This window comes from Nannospalax galili, unplaced genomic scaffold (assembly GCF_000622305.1).
Source record: "Nannospalax galili isolate Female #2095 unplaced genomic scaffold, S.galili_v1.0 scaffold31, whole genome shotgun sequence".
In the NCBI taxonomy this organism is placed as follows: domain Eukaryota; kingdom Metazoa; phylum Chordata; class Mammalia; order Rodentia; family Spalacidae; genus Nannospalax; species Nannospalax galili.
In genome coordinates, this window is record NW_008332149.1 from 3,288,112 (window position 1) to 3,302,128 (window position 14,017).

At 44.1% G+C, this 14,017-nt stretch overlaps 1 protein-coding gene across 1 annotated transcript in view; it reads right to left on the bottom strand.

The window, feature by feature from the left end:
* The window catches only part of Plpp4 (phospholipid phosphatase 4), a 133,419-nt gene that overhangs the window by 10,425 nt on the left and 108,977 nt on the right, over positions 1–14,017 (bottom strand). The window contains exon 6 of the mRNA XM_008827293.2: positions 5,170–5,340. Within this exon, the coding sequence (XP_008825515.1) occupies positions 5,170–5,340 (171 nt within the window). The remainder of the gene's footprint in view (positions 1–5,169; positions 5,341–14,017) is intronic.

Genomic DNA, 14,017 nt, shown 5'->3' on the forward strand with positions numbered 1-14,017 from the left:
GTGCCTCTCAGCTGTGAGGTGTGAGGTGTATTGCACATTCATGTGCACACACACAGGCGTAGACAGTGATCACAGACAGACAGAGAAAAACAGAGGGGAGGGGAAGAAAGGGGAAAGGAGGAAAGGAAAGCTCCAGGGAGGCCTGGGTGCAGCAGAATGCGTGGAGTTTGATGCAAAGCTTTCACCAGAGGGAACAGCCACTACTTGTCTGTTTTGATGGTAAAACTTTTGTGGCATATCCAACAGTTCAGCACAGTATTCAACCCCTAAAACGCCTGCTTTTGCTTCACTAGCTGCTGAAGCTTGGTGGGTACATGCAAGTTCATTCTCTCACATCCCAGTCGGGGAAGCAGGGTGAAGGCGAAGTTGGCCATCTTGAAAGCACTCAGACAGCATCGCCTATGACTGATGTGGTGGACACTTTTCACTCCAGTCTGGGTGGGAACAAAAGACCATTTCCTCCTTCAAGATTCATTTTTCTGTATTATATCCAGTGGTGGATGATCTTTCTGATAGCAAAATACCACAGGCACCCAGAGATGCTTTATATAACCCATGATTTGAGAAACCAGTGTTAGTTCAAAGATTACCCCAAGCATGAAGTCTTGTGAGGCGGGTCTGGATCCAGATGCAGTGCTGTGTGTGTGTGTGTGTGTGTGTGTGTGTGTACAAATTTATTATTCCCAGTGATGGAACAACATACATGTTCCTATCACTCCTGGCTGTGGTGCATCCCTGACCAGAAATCACAAACACACAAGGGAAGAAAAGCTGTTTCGTGGCCTGCTTTGTTCTTTCTCCTCACTGACTCTCCAGCATGCGAATTCCACCTTTCAGAGCTCAAATATTCCATGTTCATGGCTAATCAGGTGAGTCTCACTGCAAGGCACAGGGCTCTGCACTTTTATCATTCATGAGCCAGCTTTTAGATGACCCAGAAGCCAGCATGTCACAGAGACACAGAGGGCATCAGGTGCACAGAGGTCTTGGTACTGAACCAGCTAGCTTTATCTCTGGGGAAGTTTTGTGAAATATTTCACATGTACCCCATCTCTGTGCCTATGAACCTACAATCCCCTCATTTAATAAAACAACAGACTAGTATATTGGGAGAGTGGACTGGGGATATAGAAATAAGAGAAAAACAATGACAACCCACAGAGAAAACCATCTGAGATTATGGAGTATTTATTAGATATGAGTCTGTAATGGAGTAATTGGATATATTTCCACATTTGGCAGAGTTGCTCAAATCACATTGAAATGGAGTCATAAAACCTCATATTAATGTTGTTAACTAACATGGATAATGAGAGGGATATGGGCTCTGCTGATGCCTTTGGGGCTCACATGGATTTTCAATGTGATAGACAGCTCAGTTCACCAAAGAAAAACAAGTAATTTTTCGGTCAAATATCCTGCCTCTAAGATCCACTTATACTGCATTCAAAGGGCTTATTCCCTGCCCTTGCCAAGCTGGACACCTTGGAAAGCTCCTCCATGTCTCCCTAAATAACTTAATGTTGAATGAATACAGTTTCCCATTCATACCGGCTATGGAAAGAAAGCTGGGCTAAGAGGTAGATGAAGGTCTCTGTGGTGTTTGAATGAGAAGTGTCCTCCATGGGCTCAAGTATTTGAACACTTGGTAAGCTGGTGGTGCTGTCTGGGGAGGGTCATGGAACCTTTAGGCGGTGTGGCCTTGCTGGAGGAAGCACGTCACTGGGGGTGGAGTTTGAGAGTGCACAGCCTTGCCCACTTCCAGTTTTGCCCTTTCTGCTTCCTGTTTGACATTACAGATGTGAGTTCTCAGCTTTCAGCCTTTCTACCATGATAGACTTATATCCATCTAGAACCATAAGCCAAAACAAACTCTTTCTTCCATACATTCCCTTGTTTATAGTATTTTGTCATCACAACAGAAAAGTACCTAACACAGTCTCTCTCTCTTGGCAGTACTAACTTTGGGGCTGGACAACTCTTTCTTAGGGAAGGGGCTCTCTTGGGCATTGTAGGACTTTTAGTCCTGCCCTTTAGCCTCTAGTCCTCTATTCATTAGATGCCAGTAGCATCCACCCCTTTTCTAGTTTCTTTTCCATTGCTGTGATAAAAACACTGACCAAAATCAACTTGGGGATGAAAGGGTTTATTTGACTTACAAATAGTTCATCACCAAGGGAAGCCAAGGCTGGAACTCAGGGCAGGAACCTAGAGCACAGACCATGGAGAAGTGCTGCTTACTGGTTTGGTCCCCTGGCCCATGCTCAACCTGCTTATACAATGCAGGACCACCTGCCCAGAGGTGGTACCATTCACAGTTTGAGCTGGGCCCTCCTACATCACTCAACAATCAAGAAAATGTCTCACAGACATGATCTAATGGAGGAAATTCCTCAGTTGAGGTCCCCTCTACCCAGATGTGTCAAGTTAACAACTAAAGCCATCCAACACAACTTCCTCAAAGTCTAACAATAGAAACTGTGTCTCTACATGTCCCCTAGCAGTTCAGTCCATTTTTCCATCACCCAGCTGAGAACTGGTAGAGACAGCAGCAGCCTCATGAAGAGAGAATCCAGGTAAAATGGATCTGACACAGGAAAGGCCTGCTCTTCCTCTGGCAGAGCCAGGGATACAGTGAACAGATCATGGCAAAGCTGAGTTGATACTGCATCATCCAATGACCCATACCCACTGATGCATGCCCCGTTTGGGCTGCAGAAGTCTATCACCACAGTTTTGACTTGCTCTCCAAATCTGGTTCTTAACACTACTGGACATCAGTTCTCTTGCTTTTTTCCCTTGGAGCATTACCAGCCCCTGTCTACTGCTCAACACTACGGAAGAGTTTGAAGGCTTCAACCAGCCTCGGGTATACCAGCTACATCATGGATCCAGCATTCCCTAAATCCAATGGCTGGATGCTATATTCTTTCACCATGGCTACAATTACTTAGCCACAAAGAAAATGGCAACAAGATAGGTTAATGTCATAGAGGGTTCAAGAGGGGACCCTCTCAGGTTGTCAGTACACAATCACTATGCAAAGATGAAGGGGAAAAAATCAATTCTGAAACTTTTTTTTTTTTAATTTTGGGACAGGGTTTCATATGCTTTACTCTGCAGCTGAGGATGACCTTCAATCTCAGATCCTCCTGCCTCCACCTCCCTAGTGCTGGGATTATAGGTATGTGCCACACCCAATTTATGCAGTGTTGGGAACTGAACCCAGGGCTTTGTACATACTAGGCAAGAATTCCACCAAGTGAGCCCCCTGAAGCTTGTAATCATTTCCCAAATCCAAAGTAGTCAAGTAAAAGTGACAACTCAGTATTCACAGCTTACAAATAGATCATGCTGCAAAAATACATCTGCCACCAACTCAGTTGTTTGGGAAACACAACACATCCTTCCTTAGAAACAATGCATTAAGCAACAGGGAACCAATTTGCATAGTACATTTGCATTTAAAAATGACATTTGGATCCATTATTTCATTCAGTCTATGATACAGCTTTGTAAAATATTCAGAGCTTATCATTCCCATGGTCAAAGAGGAATCTGCAGTTCCTGGGGGATACATGAGAAGCAATCCACACACTGCCATTTGGTCTATATTATTCTTCATGGGAACTTCCCTATCCACATGGGCCACCTGACTGTGGGAAAACACTCCCAATCCCAGTGCAGCAGTGGGTACATGCCCTGTTGATACTGACTCAGTGACTCCCTCCCTCCTTCCTTCTTAAGATAATGGCTTTGTAACATACAGAACCCACCAAGTCAGTGGTAGAAACAAAGAACAAAGAAGGTCTCTGGCTGCAGCCCTGCAGCTCTCTCCTTACCTCCCACAGTCAAGGAGCACTGGGTGCCTGAAGCACTCACCTATCTGAAGCATGCCCCAGCACTTCCCCACACCCTGCACTTTTTCTAGCTCCAAGACGCCATTTCAGGCATGGATTCCCAAGGCATGGGCTCCAGGAGGTTTGGGAGTAGACTAGAAAAGGCAGGCTTGCTTGTCAACCATGAAAACTGCTGGACGTCACACCAGACTCCTCCCACTCCTAGATACAAGCCCAAGCCTGGGGTCAGGGCTGAGTAAGGTGGTCTGAGGATGTCATTTGGGGAAGCACTATCCCAGATGCTGCTGTCCCTGGAAGCCACACTTTCTGTGGATGTCACCTCTGTCTCCACTCTCTGTCCATTGTGACAGGTGGTGGTTCTCTCCCAGATTGACTGGGGGCTATAGATTATTGGCAGAGGGACCCATGGCAGGGTTTGTCATATTCCAGGAATAAATCTCTCATTTGTTCTGTGTAATTGATTTAGGTTTTAACAAATATCCTAGGACTGACACCAAGAGGTAAGTCTTACCCCAGCCTCATGGTAGATGTAAGCCTGACCCCAGCTTTGAGGCAGAGATAAGTCTCACCCCAGCCTTGAGATAGAGGTAAGCCTTGCCAAAGCCTAATGATAGACGTGTCAACCCTGCCTTCAGGTAGAGGTAAGTCTCATTCTTACCTTAAGAGTTAAGCCTCACCCCAGCCTCATGACAAAGGTAAGCCTCAACCCTGCCTTGAGATAGAGTTAAGTCTCACCCTAGCCTTGTGATAGAGTTGAGCCTCACCTCAGCCTTCTGATAGGGGTGAACTTCACCCCTGATTTGTGACAGAGGTAAGTTTCCCTAGCCTTGCCACAGAGGTAAGCCTCACCCCAGGCTTGTTGCTGCTACTAAGAAAATTGCTGGAATTGGTCTCTGGACTCGACACACCCCTTTAGAACAGCCTCCGTGATGGAAACTCTGTCCTTGGAGGCTGAACTTGCTACAGAAAGGAGGGCCAAAAAAACATTTGGCACCAAGTCTGAAGACTGACCCAGCAGAGAAATCACATTTGGGTCTGAGCCCAGGGTGACCACACTGAAGGCCCCAACATCCTGGCAGAACTTGAGCCAAGTCTCCTTCAGCATGAAAGAGAAGGAAGAGCTCTAGATCTTTCTCAGCAGGGGCATCCTGGATGCCAGGACTCACTTGCAGAGGTCTTTCTGTTTCACAACAGTTTCTACTCTGGCTTCTGATAAGGGGCCCTTAATTCTTCCCAACTCAGTGCATGTTGTCCACACCCATCCCTGTAGGGAGGGATGGACCACTGTGAGGACGGCGCAGGGACTCACCTTGCCAGTGATGCTTGTAGTCACACATGCGGGACAGGGCGATCATCATGGCGCAGTACAAGGGCAAGATGGCGGCACAAAGCCTCCAGCTCTTGCCCCGCCCACTCTCGGTGAAGCAGTGCAGCTTGCCGGCCAAGTAGAATGTTGTGAAACCGAGGCCCGAGAAGGCAACTGCCAAAGAGAAACAGCAGGTGTTACTCTAGCAAGGGGTGACTAGCAGGAACTTGGTGCATCCTGGGCTTCCTGTCTGCCATCTTCACACACTAGGGCCAAGGCCATGTTGGCACTAGGCTGTATGTGGACAATCTGTGCCTTCTGCTAACTACACTAGCATAAACTTTCAACAGTGAGAATGACCTTCCAGGTCTGTGTGTGCTCAAAGTCTACTCTATCTTATTTCAATCATTCATTCATTTATTCAACAATGGTATATTAGGTATCTAATATATGCTAGATAGACACTGTGCTAAATGCAGGAAGAAAAAGATACAGAGGCTATGATCTCTGTTCTTAGAGAACTCAAGGTCTGATGGAAGGACACGGCCATGCTGATAATTTTCAGTAATGTGTATTGGTCACAGAGAACAAAATTCAGTAAGAACTTCTTCAATTGGAAGAGGCAGGATAAATCAGAGGGTTAGGATGACTGTAGGTTTTTGGTTTCAGAGATAGAGTGTGCAGTGCTGGCCTTCTCTAGGATGGCACCTGCAAAATGTCATGAAGGACTGGACTTGATAGAGCAGTCAGTGGTGACAAACGCCTTGCTTTCTCTTAAAAACAATGGTCACTTTATTTCAGAATAACCCACAGCTGTCCTACATCCATTATTAAAATCATGGGGGCTGGATACAGTAAACACAAACTCAAGTTTTCATCAAGCCACTTGTGACAACATAGATGAATCACATTGTGTGAGCATTAACAGTGAAATAAAGGTGTCAGAGGAAGACTGTCCCAGTTTCATTTCTGTTCCTGTGACAAACACCCTGACAAAAAGCAACTTAGGAAAAAAGGGTTTATTTGCCTCATAGTTCCTGATTAGAGTCCATTGCTGAGGGTGTTGAGGGGAGGCACTTAAAGCATCACATTCACAGTCAGGAGCAGAGAGAATAAATGCACAGATCCTTGCTTACTGCCAGCTAGCTTGCTCCTTTCCTGTACTGTGCAGGATGCCCTGCCTAGGGAGTAGTGACACCCACAGTGGGCTGGATCGTCCTACATAAATTAGCAATCAAGGCATTCTACCACAGACATACCCACAGGCCAACCCAACCTAGATAATTCCTCAGTCCAAGACTCTCCTCCCAGGTAGTTCTGGATTGTGTCAAGTTGACAGTTGAAACTAACCAGCACGAAGACAAAAGCATGTATCTTCACTCATACTTACAATCCAAAAAATTTGGCCTCACAGCAGAGAGGAAAACAAGTTACCAGTGGCTCAAACAGGAAGGAAGGAAGAATAAAGACAGCTGCAGCAACAGTTACATAGAAAGAATTGGTTCTAAGGTTCTATATAGCACAGTCAGGTAATGAGAGTCTACAATGCTCTGCTATACATTTCAGCATAACCAGAAGTATCCAAAGGTATACACAAAATACTAAGCATTTTAAGAGGTGGAAATGCTAATTACCTGACTTGATCATTATATACTGTTTACAAGTATTAAATTAGCAAAGTCCACCCTATAAATAGATACACATATTGTATCCATTAAAGAATAGACAATGAAAAAAGAACACAGTTAGAGCTTAGTAAGATTTAAGATCAGTCTCTGAGGGCTTCGAACAATCGTCCTCAACCCTGGTTGTACATGTAATAATTTTTATTCGATGGTAAAGCTAAAAAACTGCTGGTAGACAGGTCCTATTGCCAGACAGTCTGTCTACAGAAGTCTAGAGTTGCCTCTGGATTGTAGGTATCTGTGTGTCTGAGTTTGAATATACGCATTCCTGTATGAGTATTCAAACTCACTGGTGGTTGTAATGATAGCCATGACCGAGTTGAGAGGCTTTTGTTGAGGCCATATGTCTCAGCTGTTCACCTTCCCTGGATGACAGACTTTCCAAACCTTCTTGACTGGAACATACTTCTGAGAATGCCGAGTTCCTGAACAACCAGCCCACACAATGACTTTGGTAGAACAGGTCTTACAAATACTCTGTCAGTATACCAACTTTAAGGGACTGACCAAAGCTGGAGCCATAACCCAAGTGGCACTCAATAGTTTGTTACAAATACAGACTCCCAGGCTGGCCTTAAACCTAGTGAGAATTGGCTTCAGAGTATTTCCAAAGGATCTATATACACATTGCAATCTGAAAAGCATTGGTCATCATCTTTATAGATCTTTATCCCAAGAAAGTAGTATAAACTTCAGAGGTAAAAGTAGAACATGTTCTCCTTAAAGTTGTTTATCAAGGTGGAAAACTGAAAATGATTCATCAGAGGCGTAAATCAGCCACTTGTAACATCTCCAGTGGGCAGGGAAGCAACATGAAAATATTATGTAGCAATATGAGCAATCCTTAGGATGCAATATTCAGCAAACAAAACAAAACCCAGGACTCGATTAGGAGTTTAAGTTCAAGGTCAATATGGTTATAGTACATTATAACAAAAAACTTTCAGCCTTTCCAAATTATCCCTGGAAATTAGGCATCTACTTAAAAGGGATCTAGTTAGGAGTGTTTCCGCAACCAAAGCAAACGAGGTTAGAATAGATTCCCCCCAAAAGTAAGGAAACAATTTATAAATGCAGTCTATGTGCTGGGACTCTTTTGAATAGGACCAGCACACAAACAGCAAAGCAAAGCAGATACAGACTGAATTTATGCCTGATGGGAGAGTATGTGAGACACCGCATTGCCTACCCCTGCCCTGGATGGCATCCTAGGATGACAGAAAGGTATTAAGTGATTTCCACAGTGTTCTAAAGTGGACCCATTTGGCCACCATCCTAGCAAGTGCAATTGTTTCTTGATTCCCATCCACACATACTTTGTTCTTTCTATTCATTTGTATTCTCCCGTGGGGTTGTGGGAGTGGGAAGACTGGACAGCTGGCTCTTATTGGCTCTGATTTCATCCTGAGCTCTCACAGGAGGAATAATGGCCTTTATTCAAGTGAGTCGGCTTAGTAAGTCTATCCACCTAATTACACTAAGTATGAGGAGCAGAAAAGACAACCCCGGGGGGGCTTTATTTGGGTTATGGATGAAAGTCTCCAGCACTGGAATCGGAGGAGAGGCCTCTCAGGGTGTTGCCAAATTGGCAGCTCAGGAAAACAAACAGCGTATTTAAAAAGTCAATGAATACAGAATGGATGTGGTGCAGGAATTTGTATGCAGCCCAAGTAAGAATTGACTTGGAGACTTTAAGACAGATGAGTCATCAGCTCAAGCAACCAATTCTACCTGCACTTTGGCACCTTCAAGAGACAAGAGAAGGAAGGTGCTACCTGGCTAGAAGGGAGGTCCCCAACCTCCACTTGACCTCAGCCACTCAAGAGCTCTCTCATTGGCAGTGTCACCATCAGCCATAGAACCATGGGCTTTGCCTCATTCCGAGTGCAAGGACCTGTTCTCCCACCCAGTGGGAGGCAGCACCCAGGTCACAGCCTCTTCTAAGTATTGAGTTTTCTACCTCTGCAGAGGAGGAGGAATTCCCAGTTATTTGTAAAGGTAGACTGCAATACCTTAGAGAGCCTAGGGGCATCTGGCAGAAGCCAGTTTCCTTTGACACACGCTATTGAGTCAGTGGGCAGTATTTTTAAACACTGCTCCATGCCCTTTTCTAGGTGACAGGATAACATGCCAATTTCATGCTAAACCTTATGCTTGTCACTCTCTTGTTGAGATTTATGGAATGATATAATGCTCTTTGACAGGGGACTTCTGAGGGGATTCCTAGGAGTCACACCTGCAAAATTGAGAGCTCTGTTCTCTCTACTTTACCTTTTCATTATAATAGGCCCCACCAAGTCATGGCTAAATTAACAGTATTCCCCGTGACACAAGAAATTTGGGACCAGGACACAGTGTTCCATGAACCACCCTGTTCTGAGATTCCAGGACTCTCCACCACCAAAGGTCAGATTCAAATTCACTTAGGACAGCAAGAAAATAGGAAGATCACCAAAGACAAACTTTCCAACTCTAACCATGGTACATCCCATTTTCTCAAAACAACACACCCAGCTGAGAAGCTTAGGGAGACCGAGAGGCCCTGATTTCACCTTGAAACCAGTTAGATGATGTCCACTTACTACATACAGACGGAAAAGTGGGCGTGGTGATTGTGAGAACAGCATCCTGGCTCTGGCTTTCAGAGCCTCTTGCAGTTTTTCTTGGCTGGAAGCAGCTGACTATAAATATTGACAAGTGGATCTGCCTGTGAGTAGCCAAGACGCTTTTGGCTAGGAAGAAGTTGGAAGGTGAGAGTTTCCCACTTTGATTCTGGAATGTGGATGCTCATTTTCTGTTCACAGTGAGAGGGAGTAGGGAGAGCATCATAATCAAGAGAAATGGTCCAAGAGGGGCTGCTGGGTCCATCCTGTGACAGCACTCTCTGCCTCCCTGGTGAGACTGAGCAGCAATCACTGATTTCTCTCCCAGCCACCAAGGTAAATTAGCTCTTCTCTTGCAAAGAAAAGTCAATTTATTGAGCTAGTTTAGGTACAATAATGTGGCTTTCCCTTGCTTCCCAGATGACTTTAAACCAAGTCTGACTTAAATGATTTAAGAAGTGCAAAAACCAGCTCTGAAAAAGACTCTTTAAAAACAAATGAATCTTCTCATAAATGGAGAAAACAATCCTAAGATTCAGATGTGCGCTTACAGCCTCCAGATAGCCAAGGCCATCCTGAGCAATACGAACAACGTTGGAAACAGTACAATACCTGATTTAAAGCTACATTACAGAACAACAGTAACAAAACCTGCACGGTGCCAGCACAAAAACAGACACACTGGTCAATGGAACAGAGGATCCCAAATTAAACCCACACAGCTGCCTACAGCAACCAAATGTTTGACAAAGTGTCAAAAACTTAGATTGAAAAAATCTTTAACAAGTAATGTTGGGAAAGGCGATTTCTACATGTGGAAGAATGGAACTAGAAGATCCCTTTCTTTTACCCTGTATAAAAAATAAATTCAAAATGGATCAAAGATCTTAATAGAAGACCTAAAACTCTACAACTATTAGAAGAAAACATAGGGAAAACATTTCCTTTCTTATTATACTGACTATAAGATGTATTCAAACTTGAGTTAATTAAAATTGGCTTGTAATTAAAAAAATGACTATTAGACTTTGCATTTTCCATTTTTGCTAACTATAATAAATTTTCCAGTTAAACAATTCCTAGCACTGAAAATAGAATCGTGCTTTAATAAGGCAATCTATGTGAACATTCCATGTGATGTGCTCCAAGGCTTGGGGTCTCTTTCTCCAAGGGGGAGAAGGGCGATGCCAGGAAGTTGAATGACTATGTTGAAGGGTGTTCTGTAGAGGCCACAAGGCAGCTGGACAGGACCTTCCAAAGTCAAGGGCATGGACAACAAGCATGCCCACCATTGCATCATGAGGAGCAGAGTGTGTTGACTGTCAAGGACCTGGCTTCCTATCTTTAAGATAATGCATGATCCTAAGTAAGTTGGCATCTCTGAGATTCATCATCTTGCCTTCAATGACAGGCAGACCACAAGAAATCACTGTGCCACGTCCATGGAGGGAAGTGAGAAGCTGGATGCTAGAGTCAAACCTTTTCTGGCCTCTCTGCTATTATGCCAGACACTCAGGTCAAGAATTACACTGCTTTCTAAAACCCTTTTGCTTCTTTGTAGTGAGTTGCCACTGAGGGAGGAATTGTGGCTCTGGAGGACTGAGCACGTGGAGTACCCAACTCTATCATGGAGTCCTGAATGAGTTCGCCTCTTGGGGCTGCATTTCCCTATCTGCATAATGGGGTTAGTGATACTTGGCTCTCCAAGGTACTATGAGGACTAGAGAATGGGAAACTGCAAAGTGTTCATCACAGTTCTTGGTAGCTGGAGCTCACTCATTTCCTACCTTTAGCTTTGGCAAGTGACCAAGTGATGCATCCCAGTAAGCATCTCCTGGACTCCAGAAATGAATTCAATGTATTAGAACCTAATTTAAATATGACCCTCCATCCCTCTTCTCCTCTTCCTCTTCCCTTCTCCCTTCCCTCTCCCTCTCCTGTATATTTCCAAGGCAGTGGAAATATACACTGATATATATTTCCTCATGTAGCCTAAGCTGGCCTCACACTTACTATGTAGCCAATGATGACTTTGAACTCCTGATCCTTCTGCCTCTACCTCCCAAGTTCTGAGGTTACAGGTATGCACTATTATACTGGCTTACATGATTAGTTTCTCAATTGGTAATTTCAATTCATAATTTTAACCCAGCTAAGATCCCCCAGATCTAGTTTCTACCCTGGAAGAGTTTCATTGGGGAAAGGAAAACTGAAATTAACACAAGAAATTTCATGGAAGTCTGGAGCCTGAGAGGCAAAGAATAAGGCTTAGTTGTCTAGAAACCAGGGGTTGAATGAATTCAGCCTTTCAGAGAGCTGCCTGTGAGTCAAGGCATGCTCAGGTGGCCAACAGCTTCCAGTGGCATTATTTACTCTAGCATCATTATCCTTAAGATTCAACAAGAATCAGTATATGGATAAGATACTGGGAGCCATTTGCTAGGATAAAGTTCATGAGCGAAGACAGATGAAGTCAGAGACTTCTGAAGTCTCTCTCACTTACCTCTCCTATCCACAGGGGTGTAGAGAACAATCCTGGACTACTGAAGGAGGCCAGTCAAGTGGACCTGGTGGATACAACCCCAGAAATATGAAATGAACTGAGGCCCTATAGAAGTGGAGGGAGCCCATACCTACTGCTGGGAAGTATCTTTTTTTTTTTTTTTCAGTCTTTTTGAGACAGGGTCTCTCTGTAGCCCCAGCTCTCCTGGAACTCACTATGTAGACCAGGCTGACCATAAACTCACAGAGATCTGCCTGCCTCTGCCTCTGCCTCCCAAGTGCTGGGATTAAAGGTATGTGCCACCACGCCTGGCCAAGTAGCCTTTTTAAAAAATTCATTTTTATTTCATGTCTATGAGTATGTATGTAAGTGTACCCATGTCATGCAATGTGTACAGAGGTCAGAAGAGGATGCTGGAAAAGGACACTTGGAAAAAAGTAGAAAGTACATGAACTTTAGCAAATACCAAGCATATCCCATCTAAAGGAAGACAGCCAGGCAGTCAGGTGGCTCTAGCTGCCTATCCTGTGCTTGGAGCTTGTGTTACTTTGCTTCTTCATCTACAGAACAACACAATGACACAGTCATTAGACTATTTGATTGGTGAGAAATAGAAAGTTTCAGTTATTTACCTAATGTTCATATAGCCTTTAAGAAACTGTGATTCTTTTTAAATAGAGCAAAAGCCACAGACCATAACATTACTGCTGTTCCAACACTATTAGATGTGTATTTACTTTGACACCCCAGTGGACATGTGCCCATTAAAATCACCATTGAATTGCAAACATCCAACACACTGCTGACAAAATAAGGCATCCACATGTGATGTCCAAGTGAATATAGATATAGTGGATATAATTTACTCCTTCCACAAACACAACCTAATTCTATTAAATATGCTGGCAATAGGCCAAGGTCTTTGGGGACATAAAGGCATGACCATACCATCTCATCTCATGGTGGAAGTGATCTTATAGTCTTTTTTAAGCGTGAACAATGAGAAAAAAAATGAACCAAGATGTTCATCATTTCCGGTAACAGGTAGGACACAAACAAGGACGATCAGACAGCAAACTCCTGTGGAACCTCATTTGTATCTTCAAAGAGAATTTTCTGTTCTGAATAAAGAACCAGCTCAGAAGCAAAACACAAAGAATGCCTTGGAAGAGTGAATGGTAGTGTGAAGGAAGGACTGAGGGAGGACAGTGCTTATTCTTGTCAATGTGCTCGAGGTGCCAATCCTGCACGTGGAAAATGACCAGGCGAGAAAGCATCAGCAGATAGGAATTGAGAACGTTTATTTTTGTAAATTTTATTGAATTTTTGTGTATTTCATATAGAGTATCTTAATAATCTTTATATCCCGTTCCCCATGGGCACTCTCCCATAGCTCCCTCCCCCCCACTGGATTTCATATATTCTGCCATTTGTCTTAAGGCCTATAGAGTCAATTTAGTGTCCCCAGATGTCTCAGTGCAAGGTCATCCACTGAGGTCTAGTCAGCCTATCTAGAGTCCTTCCCTTTAAGCTCAGCTCTTCCTCACCCAGCAATATCAGCTGCCAATAGTTCTTCAGTTAAGATTAGGGCCTGCTGCCAATTTCCGCAGTTCTATGCTGGGGTTTTGTCTGCTTGAATTTGCATTGGTCTTGTGCACACTGACACCATTGCTGTAGGTTCATAACAGCAAGTTCCCAGGAACCTGTAGGACTCTATTTCATATGGCCATGCACCTCCTCCCTGGCTCTTACAATCTTTCCACCCCTTCTTCTGCAATGTTCCCTGAGTCCTGGGTGGGTGGGGTTAATATAGGAGTCCTGTCCAAGGACCCACACTCTGCAGACTCTTATTCTCTATGCTTTGGCCATTTGTGGCCTTTTGTGTTCATGACTTTCAGTTGCATGAGGGAGCTTCATTGATGAGAGCTGAGAGATGCATTAGTGTTCTTTCTACTCCTTGTTCTCCTATGTTCTGTGAGCTTTAGGTATAGAGATTGCATTGTAGATGTGTCGGCTGGTGTTGGGAAATTCACAATGTCTGTGTGTGACAAATTGTGAAA